The sequence below is a fragment of the Cricetulus griseus genome, chromosome 5 (genome assembly GCF_003668045.3).
Source record: "Cricetulus griseus strain 17A/GY chromosome 5, alternate assembly CriGri-PICRH-1.0, whole genome shotgun sequence".
NCBI lineage: Eukaryota > Metazoa > Chordata > Mammalia > Rodentia > Cricetidae > Cricetulus > Cricetulus griseus.
In genome coordinates, this window is record NC_048598.1 from 119,463,521 (window position 1) to 119,490,908 (window position 27,388).

General features: G+C 41.8%; 1 protein-coding gene across 7 annotated transcripts; it reads right to left on the reverse strand.

Moving 5' to 3' along the window:
• Positions 1-200: 200 nt before the first annotated feature.
• On the reverse strand, positions 201-26,291 carry Ptgr2 (prostaglandin reductase 2). 7 transcript variants are annotated; one of them, XM_027418488.2, is made up of 11 exons: positions 26,041-26,097; positions 22,755-22,839; positions 21,912-22,032; positions 21,434-21,552; positions 17,629-17,820; positions 14,863-15,033; positions 10,382-10,591; positions 8,764-8,885; positions 7,969-8,056; positions 4,294-4,333; positions 201-1,746 (listed from the first exon to the last, which is right to left on the reverse strand). In XM_027418488.2, exons 3-11 carry the CDS (start codon positions 21,937-21,939, stop codon positions 1,670-1,672), a joined length of 1,047 nt encoding a protein of 348 aa, XP_027274289.1. In that variant the 5' UTR covers positions 21,940-22,032; positions 22,755-22,839; positions 26,041-26,097; the 3' UTR covers positions 201-1,669. The 7 variants fall into 7 exon arrangements, with proteins under 7 accessions (XP_027274289.1, XP_035300793.1, XP_027274290.1 ...); XM_035444902.1 differs by lacking the exon at positions 26,041-26,097 and adding an exon at positions 25,951-25,990; XM_027418489.2 differs by lacking the exon at positions 22,755-22,839 and having other exon boundaries at positions 26,041-26,291.
• Between the last annotated feature and the right edge of the window lie 1,097 nt (positions 26,292-27,388).

Consider the following 27,388-nt stretch of genomic DNA (forward strand, 5'->3'; position numbering starts at 1 on the left):
ACTTAGTATCTGAGAAAAACCTTGGGGTGGCAAGGAAATGTTTACTGGGAGCTAAAGTCCAAAAGCCCAAGTAAGAATTAGAAAAACAAAGTAGATTTGGGAGTTACCAGGATATGAAGAGATGAAGAATCCTTCAGAAAGAGAAACTGGTCCAGGGCAATTATGTGTGTAAAACAAGGTTAGACAGATGCAAAACTGGATGGAGTGATTACTAATACAATGAGTATGTTTATTGCAAGTGTCACATATGAAGTACACTGGCTATGTAAAAAAGTGGCCGTAAATCACACTTAGAAAACATCTTCTGATTTACTTTTCTAAAGGTTGAGTTACAATAAAACAAATGAGAAACATCAATCATGTCTACAACCATTGGTTAAATCACTTAGTCCCCGAAAATTGCTCCACAATCAACACTCCCAATGCTGCCCCCAACTCTGTAGTTATACCATTAAAAGCCTCTCTTTTGTCAGGCTAGGGAGAGATAGGTCAGCAGTTAAGAGCACCTGCTGCTCTACCAGAGGACCTGCGTTCAGGAACACAGCACCTACATGGTAGCTCAAAACTCTCTCCAGTTCCAAGAAATCCAGTGCCCTCTTCAGGCCTCTGTGGGCACTAGGCATGCACCTGGTGTATAGACAGACATGTAGGTACATGAGATTTTTAAAGTCTCTTCCATATAAAATACAGGAAGCCCATCTTAATTCCAATACTCTCACTGTAAGAAGCACGTTAAAGCCGGGTGTTGGTGGCACATGCCTTGAATACCAGCACTCAGGAGGCAGAGGCTGGCAGATCTCTGTGAGTTCTAGACCAGGCTGGTCTCCAGAGCAAGTGCCAGGATAGGCTCCAAAGCTACACAAAGAAACCCTGTCGGGGGGGGGGGGCACGTTAAAAATTCCCCCAGTTGAATAAATGTTAACTGCTGCTGATCTTAGAATTAGTGGAATGTTTTCTCAGTTTCAAAAATAATTTAAAGATGTATATGTATGATCCATTAGCAGCTGTATTAACTATCCAGGGTTTTTATTTTAATATTTGAGTATAGTGAGTAGCATGTGCCTGGAATCCCAAAGATACTGGCAGTGAGGAGCCTGAGTAATTATCATTACTATTTATTATAAGAAAATAAATCAGGCATAGTGGTGCATGCCTGTGATCCCAGCATTCAGGAGGCAGGGCCACAAGAATCACAAGTTTGAGGCCAGTGTAGACTTCATATTGAGATCCTGTCTCAAAAATAAAATACAAGAGAAAAACAGATGATACTAACTTCAATCTATTATGGTAGTGGTTCTCAACCTTCTTAATGCTACAACCCTTTAATACAGTTCATGTTGTAACCCCCAACCATAAAATTATTTTGTTGCTACTTCATAACTGCAATTTTGCTACTGCTATGAATCGTAATGTAAATGTCTGATATGCAGGATATCTGATAAGTAACCCTCCAAAGAGATCAAAATCCACAGGCTGAGAACCATTGTATAATGGTTAGCAATCACGTTAGATATATAGTTAATATATGATGTTGAAGATAAAAAGGTTATGTATTATGATCACACTTAAATCAAGAACCATCTGTACTGTAACATTATTTTTCAATAGATCTTAAGAATCTTTGTGCAAGTAGGAAATGTAGGGTTTCCTTGATGAAGATACACAAAGACTACAGAGAAACATCTTCTGAAATGCAGACGATCTGCTTCCCTATGTTGCCTCCGGTCATCATGGACTGGAATGCAACTGAAAGAAAAAAAAATAAAAAGGTTGTCTGAAAAGAGAAATATTACTATACGATTGTTAGGAGGTCTGACATACAAAATTAGTTTGAATACTTTCTTCAGTGACTTTTTTTCTGTTGGTTTTTTTAGCCTTGGATACCCTGAAACTCACTCTGTAGACCAGGTTGGTCTCAAACTCACAGAGATACACTTGTCTCTGCCTCCTAGTGCTGGAATTAAAGGCCTGCACTACCACCATCCCGGCAAAAATCTAAAAAGAAACATCACTGGGGCTGAGGTGATGGGGCATGCCATGCTTGTTGCTCTTGCAGAGGAAACTGGTTCACTTCCAAGCACTCGGGCGGTGTCTCACAACCCTTCCTATTCCTAGCACCAGCTACAGGGGATCCAACAGTCTTCTGAACTCCATGAACACCAGGCATGCATGTGGCATCCATACATTCATGCAGGCAAGCACAGCACACGAAAGATTTACTTTATTTGTATGAGTGTTTTGCCTACATGTGTGTAAGTGTACAGCATGTGTGTGGTGCCAGTAGGGACCTGAAGAGGGCTCTGGATCACCTAGAACTGGTTATGAACTGCCATAGGTGCCAGAAACTGAACCCAGATCTTCTCAAAGAGCAGCAAGTGCTTCTAACCAATGAGCCACCTCTCCGTGATTTTTTAAACATCACAAACAGAAGGACATTCTCAAGGTATATACATGTACTGGAACTAAGGCTAGAGGATCATGAGTTTAAGGCCATCTGGCTATACAGATTCAAAACAACCAAAAAGAGTTGGGCAGGAGAGAGCACACACTGCCTCCCTCAGATATGCTGTATCTTAGAAACTTGAGGAAACATTCCAAGGGAACACTAAGCTTGTAAACTGGGGACCTGACCCAACCTGGCCTCAAGAGTTAATGTATTTTGGAATGTGAGGGAAGGAAAAGAGAAGACCACGTTTCAAACAAATGCTGAATGGCCAATAGCTAGGCAGGAAGAGGTTGGGTGGGGCTTCTGGAGACAGAAACTTGGGGAAGAAGAAAGGTGGAGTTGCCAGGCAGATGGAGAGGAAACAGGAGGTACAAGATGAAAGAAAAGGCCATATGGCAGAAAATAGATGAATATAAATGTGTTAATTTAAGTTATAAGAGGTACTGAGACAAGCCTAAGCTAAAGGCCAAGCTTTCATAATTAATAAGGAGTCTCTATGTCTTTATTTGGGGATGGTGGCCTTGTATTTTTAAAAGCTCTCTAATAAACCAAAGAAACATATATGTTATATATAAATTATATTTGAAATGTGAAAACTGCCTCTTGATATGGCTTGGACATGAAATGTCTCAAACAAGTACCTCCGTGTTTTCTCTGGAAGTGGTCACTCTGATTTTAGTTGTTGGGAAAACTCAGAAGTGGAGTGGGACTTAACTGGAGAAAGTAGATAGTAGAGTTGGGCCCTTCCTGTGTCCACCGTGAGGTGACAACTACCTCTATGTACTCCCACTACCAGGGTGATCTATCTGCCCTACCCAAGTACACGGAGCCAGTGACCATGAACTGAACCCTCCAAAATCATGAGCAAAATAATTCCTTCCTTAAATTTTGTTTCAGGTATTTTGTCACAATGAAAAATACACATATTAAATATCGCTAACATGAACTCTAATGGTATTTGATTGCAATATATAAGGAAACCTACAAATACAGGACAGTTTCACAGGAAAGAGATCATTTTATGTTTATTTAGTTAGGGTTTGTTTTTTTTGTTATTGTTTTGTTTTCTTCAAGACAGGGTTTCTCTGTGTGTAGCCTTGGCTGTCCTGGAACTAGTTCTATAGACCAGGCTGGCCTTGAACTCACAAAGATCCACTTGTCTGCTGCCCCAGCACCGGGATTAAAGGCATGCGCCACCATGGCCCAGTTTTTTGAGACAGTCTCATTAGCTGAGAATGACATTAAATTGATTGTACTGCCTTTACCATCTGAGTTTTGGGATTATAGTGGTTGATAATATGCATGGTTTGTACACTGCTTCATTCATGGGAGACAAACGCTCTACCAACTTACCTACATCCTCAGCCCCAGCAATAAATTATTAACAAGAAAATAAGATGGGTGTGGTGGCAAATGCCTGTAATTCCAGCACTTGGGAGGTCAGGAATTTAAGGTCAGCCTCAGCTACCTATCAAATTCAAAGCCAACCAAGACTACACAAGACCCAGTCTCAGAAAAGCTCTGCTCCACTCCCCTTCTCCCTCCAAAAATGAGAAAAAAACAAAACAAAGAAAGAAGAGATAGCTCAGTCTCAGGGCCTTGCTTAGCATGCACAGGACTCCAGGTCCAATTCTCCATCACTACATAACAAAAGCACAGTCTTTCAGTTAACACAAAGGAGAGAAGGGGTGGAGTGGCTAGGGTTCAGCACAGTGGTAAAGTGTGCTTAGCATGAAAGAGGCCATAGGTTCATTCTCTACAGCATAAAAAGAAAAAACACTTGAGAAGTAGCATTACAAGAAAAATCAACACACTGAGAACATGTATGGAATAAATCGTCATCTTACCTCCCATGTTTTCCAATCCATTTATCACAGTCTCTTTGATCTGTAAACCAAAACAGCTAGATTTAGGGTTAATGGTTTCCATAAAAGAAAGCAATACAATTTAGAACTTTGTAATATAGTTCTATATTTTCTATAAAATCCTAGGCTTATATTCTTGCTGTCTGATGGTTTAAATTTTTTTTTACATTGATTGTTTTGTGGGTGAGTGCATGTGTCACAGCTTGCATGTGGAAGTCAGAAAACTGTAGGGCGCGGGGTAACTTGGTACACACCTGCAGCTTTGCTACACTGCTGCCATGCCAAGACTCACGTAGGCTTGAGTTTTCAGTTCACCCTAAAGAAACACCTGAGTCCAGGAAAAGACCACAAAGGCACCACTCAGGAATGGACTATCCAGGGAAAGGGTACCTAACGCTCCAAAGGAAATTCCTGATTCCTAATGTTCTATCCACTGTACATAGGATCACCAGATGTCCCTTAGCCCAGCACACACCATCCCCTTTCACCAAGACACCCCCTAGACAAATGTCAGCCAATCAGAGGTCCTGAACCTTAGAAATCCCTCACCCCAACCTCTACTAAGATAAAAATCCCACCCCAACTGAGCTCGAGGCTCTCTGATATTGCCATGCATTGAACACATGGAGAGTCCAAGTTCGAACTTGAATAAAGGCTCTTTGCTTTTACAAATGGGATTTGGTCTCCTTGTTGGTTTTGGGGGGACTCCGAAACCTGGGCATAACAAGGACAACTGGTACTTATTCTGTAGACTGGGCTAGTCTTAAACACAAAGAGATCGGACTGCCTTTTCTCCCCACTGCTGGGTTTAAAGGCATAAGCTACCAGGTCTTTTCTATTTTTCTCTCTCATGGGTGATGGAGCTCAATTCATCCACCCATCCACTAGGCAGCAAGTGTCCATACTCACTCAGCCATCACATTGCTGCCCTCCCACCCCCATCTACTCTTAAACTATACAGGCTACACAGCTGAGTGTGACCTTGAATTTAAGATCCTTTCCTGCCCCCACCTCCCAAGTTCTGGGAAGCCAGGCCTGTGCCACTACACCCAGTTTTTTGTTTGTTTTTTTCCTTAATGGTATAGACTAGACTTCATGCAGGCTAAGCAAGTACTCTACCAAGTTATATCCCCAGTGTATATACACCCTCATGGAAAAAAAAATTATCTAAATGTACATGTATACAAGTTTGTCTACCATTTTTAGGTTTCAAGAACATTTTATCTGGATCCCAGATTAATAATTTCTAATTTTAGGCAATGGTAGCACATGATTTTAATCCCAGTGATTGGGTGGAGAGGCAATTGGATCTCTATGAGTTCGAGGCCAGCCTGGTATACAGAGCAAGTTCCAGGACAGATAAAGCTACACAGACAACTATGTCTCAAAAAAAAAATAAAATAAAAAATAATAGCTGGGCATTTGTGGCTCACGCCTTTAATCCCAGTACTCAGGAGGCAGAAGCAGGCGGATCTCTGTGAGTTCGAGGCCAGCCTGGTCTACAAAGCTACACAGAGAAACCCTGTCCCTAATAAAAGTACTTCTAATATTTCTCAACAACTAAAATCAGAATAACCACAAAGGAAATGAATATTAAAAGGATATTTGCTGAGGTCTATAAAAATCATAAGGAGGCCAGACGTTGGTGGCGCACGCCTTTAATCCCAGCACTCGGGAGGCAGAGGCAGGCGGATCTCTGTGATTTCGAGGCTAGTCTGGTCTCCAGAGCGAGAGCCAGGACAGGCTCCAAAGCTACACAGAGAATCCCTGTCTAGAAAAACAAAAACAAAAAATCATAAGGAAAGGGCTCAGCATTTAAGAACACTGGCTACCTTTCCAAATGACCCAGGTTCAATTCCCAGCTTCCACAGGCAGTTCACATGTGTCTCTAACTACAGTTTTAGGGTTTCTGACACCCTCACATAAATATACTCCATATTGGTAATTTCCCACTATACACATGTGGGCAAAGCACCAATGAACATAAAATAAAAATAAATTATATATTAAAAATTAAAATGAAATAGGCTACATTAAACCAAAGTAACATAATTGTACTGCTGAGTTTATAACTCTTCTGTACTTTCTAAAATGCAGTAATGACTCATTCTAGTTATATAAAATTTAACAAACTCCCATTTAAAAAAAAAAAGAATATCTGAGGAGTGTTTTGGCATGTGCTTACACAACTTTTAAGAAAGCACAATTTCGGGGCTGAAGAGATGGCTCAGTAGTTAAGAGCACTGGCTGTTCTTCCATAGGACCCAGTTTAAATTCCCAGTGCCCACATGGCAGCTCATAACTGCCTGTAATGTCAGTTTTAGAGGATCTGACACTTTCACACAGACATACATTCAGGCAAAACACAAAATGCACATGAAACAAAAATGAACTATTGGTGGGGAAAAAAAGCACAATTTTTCTTGTTGCTCTTCCAGAAGACCCAGGTTCAATTCCCAGCACCCACATGGCAGCTTACAACCATTTGTAATTCCAGTTCTAGGATATTTGACACCCTCTTCTGGCCTCTGTCAGAACCAGGGCAAGCAAATGGTACAAAACCTTCCTGTAGACAAAACATACATACATACATGCATGCATGCATGCATGCATACATACATAATTTAAAAAGAAATCAGAATTTCTAAGTACAATTCCATAAATATTTGTTAAATTATTGAACATTACAAATTTAGATTTCAGGAGAAATACCTATTTACTTTATAAATAACCCATGGAAAATAAAGCTTAGTAATTGTCTAAAAGATTTATTTTTATTTTATAGGTGTTTTGCCTGCATCCATTATAGTATGTACATGTATGCCCCACTGTATGCTTGGCCCCCTTGGAGACCAGAGGAGGTTACTGGATCCCCTGGAACTAGAGTTATGGACAACTTGTAGCAGCCATATGGGTGCTGGAAACCAAATCCAGGTCCTCTGCAAGTGCTCCTAACCACTAAGCAGCCTCTACAGTCCTGAGCTTAATTAAATATTGTATAGTGTTAATAAAAGGATTTCTCAATCAGATTATGGTCATCTGGGAGGAAATTTTATTCAAAGATTAATGTTTTAAACTATGTATCTTCTCTCTCTCTCTCTCTCTCTCTCTCTCTCTCTCTCTCTCTCTCTCACCCTGTGTATGTGTGTGTGTGTGCATTCATGTGAGTGCAGTTGCTTAGGCAGTCCAGAGAGGGTCACAGAGCCCCTGGAGCTGCAGTTACAGTCAATTGTGAGTACCTGACATACAAGCTAGAAAACAAACTTGGGTCCTCTGCAAGAGCAATGTGTTCTTTACCACTGAGCCAATTCTCTAGTCCATCTTTTGTAAGAATTTTTGTAATGAAACAAATGTTTGCTATAGATAGTAAAGTCAAATAAAATAAAAGAATGCCAAATGGAAAAAAATATATACTTTTATAGTTAATAGAAATTTGAACTGGGGATGTGGCTCAGTTGATAGAATACTTGGTTAGTCCTGAGTTCAAGCCCAGCACTACATAAATTTGGCATGGTAGAGCATGCCTATAATTCTAGAACTAGTGAGGCAGAGGTAGGAGGCTAAGGGTTCAAGGTCATTTTCAGCTATATGTCTGTCAAGTTCAAGCCCAGCCTGGGCCACTTGAGACCTGGCTTCAAAAAACAAAAAAGGTTTTACCTTTAGCTTTCCTTCTTTATACCATTGACTCAGCTGTAGCAGTCCAGGCTGAAATTTATCTTTATAATTTAACACAGTAAATCTCTCTCTGCAAGTAGAGAATAAAAGAATAATGATTAGAGAATATTTCAAGAGTGAGAACCTGGGGGGGGAGGGTGGTGGTGGTGGTGGTGGTGGTGGTGGTGGTGGTGGTGGTGGTGGTGGTGGTGGTGGTGCACGCCTTTAATCCCAGCACTTAGGAGGCAGAGGCAGGCGGATCTCTCTGTGAGTTCAAGACCAGCCTGGTCTACAAGAGCTAGTTCCAGGACAGCCTCCAAAGTCACAAAGAAACCCTGTCTAGAAAAAGACACCCCCCCCCAAATTAAAACAAAATAAAAAGATAAAAAACAAAACAACAAAATCAAATCTTTCAAAATGGTAATGCCTGTGAGTCTTTAAATTAGCATATAACCATGCTGAGTTTGGTCAGATACAGTTTTCGGTGTCGTTAAGGGGTAGGTATACTAAACTCTGACTGTTTATATCTGCTTATCATCTTCAACCCCATTTGGCAACAGTACTGCAATAATATTCCTCCCCTTTCCCCACATGATCTCATCCAGTCAAAGCCAGAAGTATCATTTTTCTGAGAACTATTTAACCAAAATTTAAATATTGAACCTCCTTAAAAATATACTTTTCAATTTTATTTAACAAGGAAAAAAACTATAAATGAGTACATTTCACATCTATGAAATTTAACACCCCAGCCAGCCCCCATGAGAGTAGTAGTAAGGGCAAAGGTAAGGAACACACCTTGTAATGTTTCTTTCCTTCTGGATTGCTTCTACAGCAGGGGGCAGCGGAGGAGGATAAGGCACGTCTTTATTGTACTGGGAAATCTGACCACACAGGATGATGTGGCTGTTCCGATTCATCTGTGTGGAGAAACCCTGGCGATTACACCCTCAGGCCCTTCCTTTCCTATAACGGATCCATGCCTGCCTCAGTGAAAGCCTATTTAACCACCACCCTTAAACCTTTAGTGCCAATTAGTTTCATTTATTTTGAAGATTTATCTGTTTAAAAGTATTTTCACATTAAGCGTGTGTGTTTGTGCATGTGCACACGCACCTGCATATATTCTGTGTTCACAACATATGTGCAATGCGTGTGGAGGCCAGAAGGGGGCCTCAGAGCCCCCTAGAACTGGAGTTACAGAAGCTCTTGAGCTGCTTGACATGGTGTCAGGCTGCAAACTCAGTCCTCCACAAGAGCAGTAAGTACTCTAACTGCTGAGCCTACAAGTTTCAAATCCACTCTGAAGGAATGTAATTTTATTATTTTTAATTATGTGTGTATGTGGGGTCTGTGTGTGGGTACTGTAACAGGTCCCCACACCTCAGTAGGCCCCGAGACCTTACCACAATGATTCCACGATGGAAGCACCATTCAGGCTGTAAAACTCAGCACTTTTGACAGCACCACCTTCCAAAACAAAGGCCTAATCCAGCAAAGTCCATAGTTCTGGGAAGTCTCTAAGTGTACTAACATTGCTTTTTGGCTTCTGTCTTTCCGCTTCTGACTAACTGCTCTTGTTAACTGAAGTATGTCAACCAAGGATGTGGTTTTTGTGCTTAAAAGCTCACTATGAGAAAGGCTCTAGCCTACAGTGGGATCTGAACACCCAATGTAGTCAGTGGCTAATAAAGACTTTCTATTGACTTAAACCATGTCCAAGTAGATATCTCTGCTGGCTACCCCACAACAGATACATGCCTGTAATTAAGTGCATGTGCCTGCCTAATGAGGCCAGAGGGGTCAGTTCTCCCTGGAGCTTGAGATATAGGTGGTTTGAATTGCCTGATACAGATGCTGACATAGAATCAAACTCAGGTCCTCTGTAAGAGCAGTACATACTCTCAACCACTGAACCAATCATCTCTTCAGCCTGGTAATATATTTCTTTATACTTAACATAATCTCAACTGCAAGTAATTTTACATACAGTCAAGATCTATTTATTCTTATTATCAACTGTTGATATTTTACTACATTGTCAATAAAAATACATAACATCTATAATCTATGAAAACCAACTCCCCACCCACCCCAGGGGTTATGGCTTCAAGGTGATTGGTGGATGGTGAGTTACAGGTCAGAATCTCACAATTTCAATAATGCAACTCTTAATTTTCTACAAAAGTTAATTGAGGGTGAAAATATATTGCTAAGCAGGAACTGAAATTCAGAACACAAATGTGTCATCAAATGAAAGTATCAAAAAGATCTTTTGTATAACAAATACAATAATCATGTTATTTGTCAAAATGAGCACTATAATTTTATAACTCCCCTCAGTATCAACCAAAAATAAATCACAATAAATAAAATGTAGTATCAGATTTAAAACAGAAACAAATCAGCAAACAACCTGACTTATCACTGTATCACTGATGTCTCCTCCGACATTGTCAAAGTAAACATCCACTCCAGCTGGGCATGATTCTCGAAGCTGTTCTGCTACATTCCCTTTTTTATAATTAACTGCAGCATCAAACCCCAGTTCTGATGTCAAAAAGAGGCATTTCTCATGTGTTCCACAAATTCCCACCACTCTGGAACAGCCAAGCAGGTGGCCAATCTAGGGAGGAATGTTTTGAAAATTAAATGGCTATATAGACACCAAACATAAAAATGTCAAAGTACACAAGATATTGCAAGTAGAAAAAGACTACCTGTTGTGGCTAATTTTTGACATAAGCTAGAATCATCTGAGAGGAGGGAACTTCAATTGAGAAAATGCCTCCATAAAATCTGACTATAGGCAAGCCTGAAATGGCAATTCTTCAATTAGTGTCTGAAGTGGGAGGGCCCAACCCATTGTAGGTGGTGCTACCCCTGGGCTGGTGGACCTGGAGTCTATGAAAAGCCAGTAAATAGCATTCTTCCATGGCCACTGCCTCAGCTCCTGTCTCTGGCTTCCTGCCATGTTTGAGTTCCTGCCCTGACTTCCCTCAGCGACAGACTGTTCCCTAGAAGTGTAAGCACAACAGATTTCTCCCGGAGTTACTTCTGGTCATGTTTCATCACATTAATATTAGCTCTGAGACAGTATTTATCACAATTTAGGCTTGATTACAGTGCTTTTAACTAGAACACTTAAAGTGTGGTGGCACACCCCTCTGATTCCAGCACTGGAGAGGCAGAGGCAAGTGTATCTCAATCTCTTGCCTAGTCTATATAGCAAGTTCCATGACAGCCAAGGCTACATAGAAAGACCCTGTCTCAAAAAAAAAAAAAAAAGAGAGAGAGAGAGAAAAAAATAAAACCAAAGATAATGTGATTCTTAAAACAAACAATAAAATGTAGTTTTAAATTCACAACTTTAATGTAATTTTCAAAATAAGTAATCAGACCCAAAATATCACCTAAAACTCAGTAATTTTCAGGACTGTGGAGAAGACAAACGATAGCTAAAATACAGTATTTTGTTTCCCATGCTATAAAAGCTACTCTATCAGTTACTTTCTGTTGCTGTGATAAAGCACCATTAACCAAAAGCTACTTAGAGAGATTATTTGAGCTTGCATTTCCTGAGGAAAGCATGGCAGCAAACTGTGGGAATGGTGGCAGGAACAGGAAACAGAGATCACTTCTTCAGCCACAAGCAGGAAGAAGAAAAAACAAACTGGGAGTAGGATGATGAGGCCATGAACTCTTAAAGCCTGCCCCCAGAGACAGACATACTTCCTCCAGCAAGGCTGCTCCACAGTCCCAAACAGTACCGCCAGCTGGGCAACACAGCTACTATGATGGCTGAGCTTGACTGTCAATGTGACAAGATCTAAAACTGCAAACCTCTGGGCATGTCTGTAATGACTTACCTAGATCAGGCTAAGTGAAAAGGTAAGACCCACCGAATGTGGTGGTGCCATTCCATGGGCTGGAGTACCACACTGAATATACCAAAGAGAGCAAACTGAGTGCAAGCATTCGCTTCTGTTTGCTTCTTGAGTGCTGATGCAATGTGGCCGGCTACCTGGAGCTCCTACCATCATGATGTCCCTGCTATAATGGACCATACCCTGGAATTGTGCACCAAATAAAACCAACCTTCCTTGGGTGGCCTTTGTCATTTTAGTACAGCAAAGAGATAACTAATATAGCCACTATTTATAAAACATTGAACTTCATACAGTTCTTTCAAAACATTTATTACATACCTACAATTCAATAAATGCTTTTTTGTACTATTATTATCTCAGCACATGGAAGGTGGAGGTAGGAGGAGTAGGACAAGGCCACCATAAGTTACATAGTAAGTTTGAGGCCATCCAGGTAGACAAGTGACTCCGTTTCAAAATGTACATAAATAAATAAACTTCTTGAGGAAGAAGAATTCATATTAATTTATTTAAAAGAGTTTAGCTGGGCAGTGGTGGTACACACCTTTAATCCCAGCACTGGGGAGGCAGGCAGATTTCTGAGTTTGAGGCCAGCCTGGTCTACAGAGTGAGTTCCAGGACAGCCTCCAAAGTACACAGAGAAACCCTGTCTCTAAAATAAATATTTGTTTAATGCTGTTGCTTGGTACAGGCAACTGAACATGGAGCTTCATGCATGCTTAGCAAGGGCTCGAACCACTGAACTACAACCCAACACCCCTCTGTCATTTTTTTTCTTTTTGGGGGGGGTGGTGGGGTTTGAGACAGGGTTTCTCTGTGGCTTTGGAGGCTGTCCTGGAACTAGCTCTAGTAGTTCAAGCTGGTCTCGAACTCACAGTGATCCGCCTGCCTCTGCCTCCCGGGTGCTGGGACTAAAGGCGTGTGGCACCACCAAGCAGCTTTGTCGTTTTTTTTGTAAAGATGGGTAACACAAATTCTAATTTTTATTAATAGTAAAAATCCAGAGATAGATATTGGTGTAAAGCTGAAGATCAGAGAAGCAAATCAGCTAGTCACTAGAGAGTTCTCACCTATGCTACCTATGTTCAGACCAAAGGGGTGATCCTGGCCTCAGATTGTATCTCCAGACTGCATCTGTCTCCACTAAAATCAGACTGCACCGAGCTCCTGTCTCCTCCCACCTTATATTCCTCTCCAGTGCTGGGATTAAGGTCATGGGATCCCAAGTGCTGAGATCACCTTTGTGTGACCCCTGTTTCTCTTTTAGACAGGATCAATTTTGTGTAGCTCAGGCTGGCCTTGAACTAACAGAGTTCTGTCTGCCTCTGTCTCCTGAGTGCGAGGATTAAAGGTGTGCACCACCACTGTCTGGCCTCTATAGCTAACTATTGTGGCTGGCTTTGCACTCTGATCTTCAGGCAAGCTTTAACTGTTAGATCATAAACAAAAATCACCCCAAGGTGTATGTATTTATTTGTGTGTTTTGGCTGCATGTATGTATGTGCATTATGTCTGTATCTGGTGCCTGAGAAGCCAGAAGACATCACTGGGTACCCGGAACTGGAGTTATAGAGAGCCACTCTGGAGCTGAGAACTAAACCTGGGTTCTCTGAAGGTACAGTGAGTATTCTTAAACACTGAACCATCACTGTAACTCCTGCTTGTCTGTTTTTAATTCAAGGAATTACAGATAGATCGCTATGATTTTCATATCCCTATATGGATGGCAGAATACTCTATTATTTGCCACATCTTTTAGTTAACAGAGAGTCACAAAAACCTGTCTTTTCGTATTGTTTTTAAATATTTATTTATTTTTATTTATTATGTATAGTGTTCTGCCCAGGCCAGAAGAGGGCACCAGGTCGCATTACAGATGGTTGTGAGCCACCATGTGGTTGCTGGGAATTGAACTCAGGACCTCTGGAAGAGCAGCGAGTGCTCTTAACCTCTGAGCCATCTCTCCAGCCCACCTTTTCATATTGTTATCAACAGAATCTAAACAGGTAATAGCATTCCTGCCAACAATGTGAGAAATAATGACATAATAAAAACTATTTTAAATTTAAATTAAGAGGTCTGGAGAGATGGCTCAGCAGTTAAGAGCACTTACTACTCTCATAGAAGACCTGGGTTTGGTCTGAAACACCAATATCAGGAGGCTCACAACCTCTTTTAACTCCAGTCCCAAGGGATCTGACACACAAACATACATGTGTGTGCTCACACATAAACATCAAACAAAAATACCAATATTTTCTTAATTAAGATCATTTTTCTCCTTAACAACTTCATATATGTGTACCCTGTCTTTGGTCATAGTCAGTCACATTCCCTTTCTTACCCTCTCCCATTCCTCTGGAATTCCTCCTTTGCTATAACAGCCACACATACCCCAATTTTCATGTCTTTAAAAAAAATAACCATTAAGTTTAATCAATGTTGCTTGCATGTGCATGCTAATGCAGATATTTGCTGGATCATGGGCAAGTTATAAATGGCTAACCCAAAATTAGTTACTTTTTGTGACAAACTTTTATGTATTCTAGCCTGGGCTTGAACTCACCAAGTAGCAGAGGATGACCTTGAACTTCTGATCTTCCTTCTGTACTTCTTTTTTTTTAAGATTTTATTTATTATGTATACAACATTCTGCTTCCCTGCACACCAGAAGATGGCACCAGATCTCATAGTGGATGGTTGTGAGCTACCATGTGGTTGCTGGGAATTGAACTCAGGACCTCTGGAAGAGCAGTCAGTGCTCTTAACCTCTGAGCCATCTGTCCAGCCCCGTTCCTCCTCTACTTCTTAAGTGCTGAGATTACAGGTGTGTATCACCACACCTGGTTTATGTGGTGCTAGGGATCAAACCTGGAGCTTCACAAATGCTACACAAGCACTCTATGTTACCAGTCCTCAATTTTATATTGTAAATTATATTCATGTATTCTGTGATCTGTTCATGCCTTCTATTTTAGAAAAGTCAAGTAATTTCTGGACACTTTACCTGCCCAGCCAAAGATCCGCAGGCACCTGCTGCTCCACTGACAACCATTGTCTGATTGGATCCAGCAGATATGTGACCTTTTTCCTGAACTCCAATCAGGGAAGTCAAACCAGGCATACCTATAGCTCCAAGAAAATATGAAAGATGTCCATCCACAAGTTGTGGGTCTACCTAAAATAGAATATGTACATTTTAAACAATATTGATATTATAGTTTTATGCCAAGAAGTTAGAGAGTTATAGACTGAATAGTGTTCCACACCCAATTTCATATGTTAAGCCTCTATCCCTATAAGTATACTGGATCAAGACCTATACAGTGATGTTTAAGGTTAAATGAGGTCATAAGTTGGGGATCTAATCTAATACATGTATGTCCTTGGAAGGAGGAATAGATGCAACTCCCCTCATTGCCTGGAAGGGTACTGGATGACACAGCAAGAAAGCATTTCCCTGCAAGCTAAGAGAGAACTTACCAGAAACTGAATTTTCCAGAACCTCAATCTTGGGGTTTTAAACTTCAAAATAGGAAGTGAGTCCCTGCTGGTGAAACCACCCAGATTGCATGTTTTTGTTTTGTTTTGTTTTTCGAGACAGGGTTTCTCTGTGTAGCTTTGGAGCCTATCCTGGCACTCGCTCTGGAGACCAGACTGGCCTCGAACTCACAGAGATTTGCTTGCCTCTGCCTCCCGAGTGCTGGGATTAAAGGTGTGTGCCACCAACAACCAACACCCAGCTGCGTGGTGTTTTTTAGTAGTCTATTATTTGGGTTTGTTAAGATTCTAGCACATTGCCAGGTGTTGGTGGCATACGCCTTTAATCCCAGCACTCAGGAGGCAGAGGTAGGCGGATCTCTGTGAGTTCAAGGCCAGGCTGGTCTACCAAGCTAGTCCCAGGACCTCCAAGGCCAAATAGAAAAACCCTATCTTGAAAAACCAAAAAAAAAAAAAAAAAAAAAAAAAAAAAAAAAAAAAAAAAAGATTCTAGCATATTTGTAAACAGTAAAAACGAATGAGGGCTAAGTCATGAGTATCTGAGTTTGACCTCCAGACCCCTTATAAAAATGTCAGGCAGACTATAGCACTCTCAACACTGGGAGATGAGAAGAATAACTCCCAGTGTTCACTGGCCATCCAGACTGGCTCAATCTCAAATGATGTCAGAGGAGGTTAGGCTCTGAATGTGCTGTCCAACTTCTACTTGTGCATGAACACCGTGTGCACCCATGTACATCACAGACACAGACACACAGTGTACATCAATGAAAAGAAAAAAGGAGCCAGGTGGTGGTGGTGCACGCCTCTAATCCTAGCATTCAGAAGGCAGAGGCAGGTGCATCTCCCAAGTTCGAGGCCAGCCTGGTCTACAGAGAGAATTTCAGGACAGCCACTTTACAAAGAAAAACTGTCTCAAAACAAAAACAAATTACTATAATTTTTTAAAAGATATGGCCCACGACAACATTCAATGTGGTACAAAAGGCAAAGGTTTTATCATTTTGTTACTTTTTACAGTGCTGGTAATTAAACAGGCTCTCACCCAGAACTGGACAAATGCTGTATCTCTGAACTAAACTGAACTCTAGCCCTGAGGCAAGAATTTTAAAGGCAAAATGAGGGAAGTCACTTTAAGATAGCTATTCTTGACTGTAAGGATCAATACCTAGGATACAATGAGGCCAGCAATTGACACATAGGCATCTTCCCTACAGGTGACCTTTGTGCAAGGTTTTGGTTTTTAGAATCATTACAATAGTTCTTTTTTTCTCTTTAAAACAAGGTGTTATTATACAGCTTTGGTTGGTCTAGAACTCAGAGATCCACCTGCCTCTGCCTCCCAAGTAATGGGATTAAAGGAGTGTGCCACCAGGTCCAACTCTGAAATAGTTCTTATTACAGTTATAGTTTCCTGGGAGCCCTTCCTTCATGGCTGCCCAACCATTGTTGAGTTTGGAAAAGAAAAGTGCTAACAAGCATTAGCAGCTCTCTCAAACTAAAATTACAATTTTATATAATTTGTAATTATATAAAAATACTAAAATTTAGCCAGATGGTGGTGCATGCCTTTGATCTCAGCACTTCGGAGGCAGAGGGAGGTGGATCACTATGAGTTTGAGGCTAGCTTGGTCTACCTAGTGACAGGATAGCCAGGGCTATGTAGAGTGACCATCTCCAAAAATCAAAGACAAAACTAATTAAAAAAAAAAAAAAAGAAAAGAAAAGAAAAAAGAAACTGGAGTATAAAGGAATAAGATCTAGCCAGGCATGGTGGCAGACACCTTTGATCCCAGCACTGGGGAAGCAGAGGCAGGCAGGTTTCTGAGTTCAAAAGAAATAATGTATCTTCCCTATGATACATCATTGAGGTCAAAGTACATAAGGCAGTGAGGTTTTCTAGGTCAAAACAACGCTGGTCATTTTACATGGCTCAATGGCTGAACTCTGATTTCTGACATGAGATGCATTTCAATCATGAAGTAAATATAGTAGTCTTGTAGCTATTTCTCAGGGAACTCTAGCATATATTTAACTGTTGGGGGATTTCTAGTTCTTAGCATTAAATATTTTTATGCTTAGAGCTCAGCTTTATATTACACATTTAGTTTGAGATGATAGCATTCTCTGGTGATAAGTGATAGCCAACAGTAAAAAAGGACAAAGGCTTTCCACATTCTGGCAGCTATTTAAAAGAAAATGCCATTCACTCTCTGGCAAAATATGAATGCAGAAATGTGAATGAAGGAAGAAAGGTTATATCATACATCACCTTTTCAAGGCCATTCCCATCCAGAATTGCTTTAGTTTGCCAGGGCCAATAAAAAGAAGTCACAAAATCACCTCTGGCCAAATTTGTGTGTTTGCTCTCTTCTATAATTCCAATACCTCCACCATCAACCACCTGAGACAGCTGCCAAGGTGCTAAATAATCAGTGCCGGTGTCTTCATTCATCTTACAGCGCTGGAGAAAAGAAAGTCATCTTTAAGGGAAGCTTAATTTACCTGAAGAAAGGCATGTAAGTCTCTCTTGCTCTAGCCCTTTCATTTTTTTTTTAATTCTGCAAAAATTGGGGAAAACATGTACCTAGCTCTTACCAATAAAGAAATACAACTGAAAAGAAATTTAGATCTGTTATAAATTAGAGTGTGCTCATCAAAACAGTATGATACTGGCATTAAAAAAAAGACACATAAATAAGACCATTGAGTTGTCTGAGCAGGTAAAGGCACTTGTCACCAAGCCTGTCTGACAACCTGAGTTCAATCCCCAGGACCCTCATGATGGAAGGAGGAAAGAACCAACTCTCAGAAGTTGTCCTCTTGGCAGTAATGCATGAGCACATGCAAGTAGGCAAGAAACAAAACAAAAACACATACGCATAAATGTAGTTTTTAAAAATTTACAAATAAGTGTAATTCATTTAGGAAACCATCTAGGATCCAGTTTTTCCTTTTGGAAGTTTTAAAGATTCAATGTTGGATGCAGCAGTGTGTGTCTGTAACCTCTGCCCTGGTGGGGCTGGGGGTTGGAGCCAAGCAGACCCTGGAGGCTTGCTTCCCAGCCAGTCAATACAAGCCTGACAACCTAAGTTTGACCCCCAAAGCCGCATAAAGGTGGAAGGAGAAAACTGACTGCACAGTGGTCCTCTGGCCTCCACATGTTTGCCATAATACATGCACACGCTTACACATACTGATTTAAAAAATAAGGTGGGGCTGGAGAGATGGCTCAGTGGTTATAATTAGTACAAATTGTTTACAAACTCAAAGATGGAAGAGAAAACACTCCAATTTATTTTATAAGGCTAGTGAGATGGCTCAGTAGGTAAAGGTGCTTGCTGCCAAGCCTGACAACCTAAGATTAGTCCCCAGATCTCAAATGGTAAGAGGAGAGAATAGATTCTTGCAAGTTGTCTTCTAGCCAACTCATAGGCACATACACACAAATAATATAATAAACTATTTATGCCGGGCATTGGTGGAGCACGCCTTTAATCCCAGCACTCGGAGGCAGAGGCAGGCGGATCTCTGTGAGTTCGAGGCCAGCCTGGTCTCCAGAGTGAGTGCCAGGACAGGCTCCAAAGCTACACAGAGAAACCCTGACTCGAAAAACAACAACAACAAAAAATTTATAACAACAACAACAAAACCCAATTGGCAGGTGGTGGTGGCGCACACCTTTGATCATAGCACTTAAGAGGAAGAGGCAGGTGGATTGAGTTTGAAGCCAGCCTGGTCTACAAAGCAAGTTGCAGGACTGCCAGGGCTGTTACAGGGAGAAACCCTGTCTCGAAAAATCAAGCCAAAAATATAAACAAACAATCCTTTCAAATACAACAAAAACAGAATTGGAAGATTCATGCTTGCTACTTTCCAAACTTAACTGCAGTTGTAAAAATCAAGGTAGTAAGACACATATGGATAAACACACATACTAGTAACAGAGTAAGATTTGAGTCTAGAAGTAAACTCTCACTTATGCCTCAAACTCGCAGTGACCTTCCTGCCTCGGCTTTCCAAATGCTGAGGTGCAGGTATGAGCCACCACGCCCAGTTCATGCTCAACTGATTTCCAGCAAAGTATAGTCTTTTCAACAAATGATACTGACGCAATTGTATCTCCACCTACAAAAGATTGAAGTTGAGCCCCATGATGATTCATCTGGGGTGCCTGTGGGGGTGTAGTTCAATGGTAGGGTGCTTGCCTAACATCAAAGGTCTGGGCTCCTCCCCAGCACTACAAAAAAGAAAAAAAAAAAAAAAAAACAGAAAAGAAAAAGGAAGAAAAAGATTTAATGTCTGTCTTACTAGATTGAGATCTGCCCAAAAGGCACCATCTTAGGGCTGGATGAAAAAACAAAAATTAACCCAGAATATGTAAGAATCCTCTCCTTATCTGGAGTGGACACCTTTCTTCTGCCCTTAGACTTCAGAACTGCAAGTTCTTTGGCCTTTGGTCTCTGGGACTCACATTCCCAACGGACAATCACTGCAGCCTCCCAGGCTCCCAGGCCTTTGGCCTCAGAGTAAGACTTTCATTATCTGTTTCCCTGGTTCTCGGGTCTCCTTTAGACATAGATTGAGCCAGGACACAGACCTCTCTGGTTTTCTGGTTTATAGATAAGACTTTTCAGGCTCCATAACCGTGGTAGCTGATTGCCCTGACAAATCCCATCTAATTTATCTATGTCTCTATAATTGTATCTGCCTCCTACAGTTTCAATCTCCTTGGAGAACTATAATATAGATCCCTTTCTCATACCACGTAACAAATACTAACTCAAAATGGGCCACATGTGTAATTTTACAGCTAAAACTTTAAAACTCTGAAAGAAAAGTTAGGGTTAAATTTTCATAATGATGAGTGAGGCAAAGCCATAAATATGAGACCAAACGTGTATGACAAAAGGAAAAGTAGTAAACTGGACCTTATCAAAATGAACAACTTTTGTGCTTCAGCAAGAAGTACATTGTCATTGCAATAGAGTACAAAGACAATCCATAAAACAGGAGATAATTCTTTTTTGTTGTTGTTTTTTTCAAGACAGATTTCTCTGTTTAACAGCCCTGGCTGTCCTGGCTAGGAGATAATTCTTACAGAACAAATATGAGATCCCAGGGTTCATATCTAGAAAACAAAGACTATAACTCAATAATACAGATAATTTTTTAAATTTTCCATGAAACTTGAGACATTTTTCTGTTTTTATTTTTCAGATTTATTGTTATTTTTTAATGTGAATGAATGTTTTGTCTGAATGCATGTATGTGCATCAAGTATGTACCTGGTGCCTGTAAAATTCAGAAGAGGGAACTGGACACCTTGTAATTGGAGTTACAGACAGTTGGGAGGTACTGTGTGGGTGCTGGGAATAGAACACAAGTCCTCTGCAAGAGCAGTAATTGCTCTGAACTGCTGAGACATCTCTCCAGGCCCAAATAATTCAATTTTAAGATGCTCTAGTTTTCTGGGTAGATATTTCTTCAAAAAAAGACATTCAAGTGGCCAATGATTACATGGAAATATGCTCAAAATTCATCAAGAAAAAGACAAAAACCCGGGCGGTGGTGGCACATGCCTTTGCCTTTATTCCTAGCACTCAGGAGGCAGAGGCCGGCAGATCTCTGTGAATTCAAGACCAGCCTGGTCTACAAGAGCTAGTTCTAGGACAGCCTCCAAAGCCACAGAGAAACCCTGTCTCGAACCCTCCCCCCCCCAAAAAAAAAAAAGAAAAAGAAAAAGAAACAAGCCACAATGAGATACTCCTTCATACCACGTAGAATGTCTATAAGTGTTAAAAAGACAAAGTGTTAAGCTGGGTATGGTGGTGCACACCTTTAGTCCCAGCCCTTGGGAGTTTGAGGCCAGCCTGGTCTACAAAGAGAGTTCTAGGACAGCCAGGGCTACACAGAGAAACCCTGTCTCAAACCCCCACCACCACCAACAACAACAAAAAGACATGATTTCTCAAATATTTATTAGTCATACAGAAAGCACAATAAAATTCTGAAGCAACAACAGTAAAATACAAGAACAGAATTATTTTCATCAGTTTGCACACACTTCTTCTTACCATGTAGGGGTCCACAGAGAGATAGAGAGTTCTAACTTGAACTTGCCCTTCCTTGATATTATCTGGTAAACTGACTTCTTCCATCCTGAAATTCTCTGCCACTGGATTACCATTTTTCCCTAAAATTTCAAGCAAAACAATATGAAATTAAAACATTGCTTTTTTTTCTCCAGACAGTCTACCTATGTAGCCTTGGCTGAGTTCTCCAACTCAGAGACATCCACTTGCTTCTTCATCCCATGCCTAGGAAAGGAAAGTTACCCTCTCATACTAAATTTTCTAATGTTACCCCCTAGGATTTAAAGTACTCCCCTTTAATTCAAACAAGAGTAACTCAGCATAAATTTTCAAATAGTTCCCATCACTTTTGAATTTAAATTCAGAAATACTCTTGTAAACTAATAAAAAAATGATTACAGGTAAATAACATATTCTGTTTCAAAATGATAGGAAGACTCTGAAAAGAAAAGAATCTTACTCTCTTGTGTGGTCGGCTGGTGGAACATGCTTTTAATCTCAGCACTAGGGAGGCAGAGGCAGTGGACTCTGCATTTGAGGCCAGCACGGTCTCCAGGGTGAGGTCCAGGCCATCGAGAAATCTTGAGGTGTGAGAAAAATGTTTAAGCAGAAGCTATCATCTTAAATTATGTTTAATATGTACAAACTTCCTTTCAAGAACCATTAGGATCTCCAAGGTGGTAGCCAATGAAAAGGTCTCAGGCTAACTGTTCTCAACACAAAAACCGAGGGCAGAAAACACAGCAGGCGAGCAACAAAACTGGGCCACAGAACAGTGGGCCACACTTCTTGGATCCAATTCTTGGATTACTTCCACACATACGTTTCTATGATCAGGCAGATATCAGTATTGACATAATATGGTATATGTCACATAAAAGAGTAATTTTAATAGTCAGTTAGTTATACCTACCACAAGGGAAAAAAAACCAAAATTACACACTTTCAGTATAACCTTTCAAATATAATGATTCAAATGGCCTTGCCAAGTTAACATCAGAAAACTGAATACGACATTGTTTAAAAAGTTTCATCTAAAAAAAAAAAAAAAAGAAAGAAAAAGTTTCATCTAATACATTTAGTAGATTTTTTTTTTTTTTTTTTTTTTTTTTTTTTGAAGCAGGGTTTCTCTCCTGGAACTCCCTCTATAGACCAGGCCGGCCTCAAACTCAGAGATCTGAAATTTACTAATCTTAATTTACTATCTTAGTTTACCTCATTGACATCATGTTGGTTTTCATTCTTCCATTTCAAGTAATAATTACCAGAACCCAAAATTGTTCATTTACCACAGAATACATACCAGGCCGAGAATTCAATACCACTCTTTGTATAATCATCACTCTATTTGTGCAGTGGTCTCACAAGACTTCTACATAAAATAATTCCTATAATTAGAAAAAATCATTAGAAAAGATATGAAGTAACCAATTAAAAAATATTTAAAACTCTGAGTTCAAAGCTAGCCTGGTCTACAGATTGAGTTCTAGGATAGCCAGGGCTATACAGAGAAACCCTGTCTCAAAAAAACAAGGAAAGAAAACTTAAAACTCCATATGTGCTTCTGAGTGGAGAGGAAAAAATCATATTTAGAATCTAAAAAAGAGCTAGAGAGATTGCTCAGTGCTTAAGAGCACTGACTGCTCTTCCAGAGGAACCAAACAAGGTTCTTCAGTTCCCAACACCCACATGGCAGCTCTCAGCTCCAGCACTGGGGAATCTGACACCCTCTTCTGTTCTCCTCAAGTACTATCTGCATGTGATGTGTACAGACAGACATACACACAGCAAAACACTAATCCGCATGAACTAAAAAGAGCAGAATCTAAAAAGTTATATATAATATTCTCCTGTCAGTTTGCTTCCTAACATAAATATATGGAGAAAAACAACTAAGTCCAATTAGAACTCTTAGCCAATTGGATCAAGTTCACTGAAGATTGAAAAAAAAAAGTGGCTTGGTGTTGGTTAATTCTGAGAGGTTTGTCTTCATGTCATCAAGATTAAGTATTTTACTAAGACTTGATTACAAACAAACAAACATACAACAACAAAAAACCGTTTCATGTCCCTCCAGAATTAGGCAGTTGGTCAAGCTGAATATATAAAAAGCACTAACATAGGAACTGGACACAGAGCTCAGCAGTAAAGCGCCTGCCTAACATATACAACCAGGATGGGATCCCAGACACCGAAAACAAAAAACTAAATTGCTTGGACCAGCAAGATGGTTCAGTGGCTAAAGGATCCCGATGCCAAGCTTAATGACCTGAGTTTGATCTCCAGAACCCACATGACTTCCAGAAGTTAACCTTTGAACTCCACAGACAGCCCTGACACCCACACAAAATGAATTTTAAAAAATCTTAAACAACTGTTTAGTTGGACATAATGGTACGCACCTTTAATCCCAGCACTTAAGAGGCAGAGGCATGTGGATCTCTGGGTTCAAGGCCAGCCTTGTATACACTTAGTTCCAGGACAGCCAGGGCTACACAGAGAAACCTTGTCTCAAAATTACAAAAAAACAAAAACAAAAACCTAAAATCCCTCTTCAACTGTAATACAATTTCCCAAAGGTTCTTTGGGGTGTGTGTGTGTTTGTGTGTGTGTGTGTGTGTGTGTGTGTGTGTGTGTGTGTGTGTGTGTGTGTGCAGATGTACATGTGTAAAGACTTGTTAGGAGACAGTGTGTGCAGATGTACATGTGTAAAGACTTGTTAGGAGACAGAGGTTAACCTCTGGTGGTTTTCCCTAGGTGCCATCCACCTTGTTCACCTAGACAGACCGTCTTCATTGATATGCAACTCATCCATTCCCTGTAGGCTGGCCAGGAGCCCCAGAGATCCACCTTCTCAGTGCCTAGATTACAAATGAGCTTTCATGGGTTTGGGGTTGGTTTTTGCTGTTGTTTTGTTTTACATTCTCATGGGAGGGGGTACATACACTGTGGTGTACATATGGTGGTCAGAAGACAATTTGGAAGAGTCTGTCCTCTTCCTCCAACAAAATGTCAGCACTGGAGAGATGGCTCAGTGGTTAAGAGCACTTGCTGCTCTTGCCCAAGACATGGGTTCGGTTCCTAACACCTACATGGCGGCTCACAACTATTCATAACTCCAGATCCAGAGGATCCAGTACCTTATGACCTCCTTGGGGACAAGACACACACTTGATGCACATGCATGCAGGCAAGCCTCATATACACAGTATACTTTTAAAAACCGACGTGTTTAGGCCTGGAGATACAGCTTAGTGGTAGAGTAACTTGCCTGGCATGTATGAGGTCCTAGGCCTGAAACCCAGGACCCAAAATAAAAAAGGGAACTAAATGTCTGATGCTGGTAACGTTCAGTAAGGTAGGACTTCAAGTGCCAAATTAATGAAGGATAACTGCAATATCTCTCAAAGCATGACAACCGACACACTCAAATCACACACACACACACACACACACACACACACACACACACACACACAAAACCCTTGATTTACTCACAAATTTTCCATCTAAAATAAGACAGACCAAATTCAAGATCTGAAGGGCAGTGGGTTAAGAGTCATGACATACCAACTGGAGGTGGGGGGAGGGTAAACCTCAGCAAATCCCATTTGCCTGTTAAATCAAGTAGGTTTGCAACTGGTGTTACTATTCCAAAATAATACCACTGGTTAGTCATTAAAAACAAAACAAAACAAAAAAAAAGTCCTGAGTGTCTACGTAGCAGCCTAATGTACGGAAAAGATCCCTGAATTCACAAGAGCTAAGAACATATTCCAAGTGAGACCTTGGAAAAGTCTTCTCTCAGCTTAGTTCCCGAATGTTTCCAGCTGCCCAAAAAACCGGGTGAGTGAGTTTTGCGTGCCCTGGACATAGTGTGTACATTTGTAATCCTGGTTACTGGGCAGAATTGGGATGGCAAGTTCAAGGCCAGACTGGGCAAATTTATGAGAACCTGCTTTAAAATAAAAATGAAAACCAAACTGGAGATTTGGTGCATGGGGCGAGGGGGGCGGGGTCCTGGGTTCAATCCCCAGTACAGAAAACAAAGTATTAATTACTTGCTTAAATACAACTCGCTCCTCAAACGCCGCCACGACGAAGTTGAAAATGCTGTCTCCTCTTCCCAGACGATGTTAAGGAGGCTGAACGAGTCGCCCAAGGTAGCACAACTCCCACTCCCACTCGAGCCCATCCTAGCACACCGTTTTACAGCAGGAGCTGACTACATGGTTCGCGCCTCCCTCGGAAACCCAACTTCCACTTTCACACAAGTAACTAGTAACCTGACCAGAATTTCAAGCCTAGATCCTCAGCGCCAAGAGGGTAAAGATGTGTCAGGTTGGGTTGTTTTTTTTTTTTTTTTTACACGACTTAGGGTATATCCCCCCCCCCCCATGCACACAGTAGGTGCTCAACAGATGTTCAAATCCGAGGCAACTCAATCATGCCCAGACTTCTTGCTGTTTACCCTGACAAGTCTCAAAAACGAAGAGCACCTGCTCTCTGGGCATTCCCTAGTCCAGCGTCCCAGGCTACACCGCCAGTGTCGCCAGGAGCTCGGCGAGCACGCTCGCAGCTCACTCTACCTTCTCCGCAGGCTCCCACCAGCTTCCGGCGCCCGATGCAGCAGCGACCCCCTGCGCGGCCGCCCGCTTGCGATCTCGCGGGATTTGGTGAAAGCGAGGGGCCGGCGGGCCGCACGACCTTAGCCCTGAAACCCCACCACGCAAGCGCAGGACTAGGCCTGGCTCGCCCCGTCTGGGGCGGGACTTGGAAGTTCGGACGCGACCCCAGGGCTCCCGAAGTCGGTGACCGGGGAAGAAGTAGATGATCCGTTGCTAGTCTAGGCGGGGAGCATCATACATTGGCGCCCCCTGGTGCCCCGTGGCCGCCCCCGCCGCCCGGACCCGGGGGGCAGACGCTGAGCTCTGACCTTCACAGCCAGAGAGTCCGAGTCCCGGGTGGGTGACCTCCTGGGCTCCCCCGAGGCGAACCGGGTCCTGGCGCCGCCTGGACGGGCGCTCTGCCGCTCACTCTCGCTGTCCTCGCGGAGTCCTCGGTTGAGCACTCAGAGCGACAGTGCCACCAAGCCTGGCCCTGTCTTCTCGCGGCGAGACAGGCCTAGAGGACCCGAGCAGCGGCTCTCAGCCTCCCTAACGCTGCAGCGCCTCCACCGCTCCTCATGCTGTGGGGACACCCACCACCACCACCACCACCAAGTTGTTTTGTTGCTACTGTTACGAATCGTAATGTAAAGATCTGTGTTTGGGGACGCGACCCACTGGTTGAGAAACACTGGGCCAGTCTCTTGAGGATGTGGTTGGGTCTTTCTGCCTTCAAGCCAGTTAAGGTTGGTGCTGCAGTTACACACGCGCGCACACACACACACACACACTATACGCGCGCGCGCGCACACACACGCACACGCACATGCACACACACTATACAGAATGTACCTTCAAGCCAGTTAAGGAATTGTGCTGGAGTTACACACACACGCACGCACGCACATGCACACACACTATACAGAATGTACCTTCAAGCCAGTTAAGGATGGTGCTGGAGTTACACACACACACACTATACGCGCGCACACACTATACAGAATGTGTATTGATTTCTCAGTTCAATCATTAAGCTCCTTTTTATAAACTGGACTGGATTAAGCCAGGCTTGTTTCCAGGATAACTTTGGGTCTCCAGGAGCTGCAAACCCTAACAGACAGTTCTGAATTAAGCAGGTGTAGGAATCACTGTATCCCAACAAGAGCTAATGACCCAGCACTAATGCTCATACGAAGAGTACTTGAGCCCGGCGATGGTGTAGCTCGCTTCCAATCCCAGCACTCCGGAGGCAGAGGCAGGTGGATCTCTGTGAGTTCGAGGCCAGCCTAGTCTACAGAAAGAGTCCCAGGACATCCCCAGGTACACAGAG

Bases quoted from the DNA above. Each gene is read 5' to 3' on its own strand.
- Ptgr2 (XM_027418484.2), bottom strand. The intron at 17,821-21,433 runs GTAAGAAGAAGT...TCTTTTCTCCAG, and splicing joins TCTCTGTGGACCCCTACATG to CGCTGTAAGATGAATGAAGA. The intron at 10,592-14,862 runs GTAAAGTGTCCA...ATTCCTCCCTAG, and splicing joins GCGGATCTTTGGCTGGGCAG to ATTGGCCACCTGCTTGGCTG.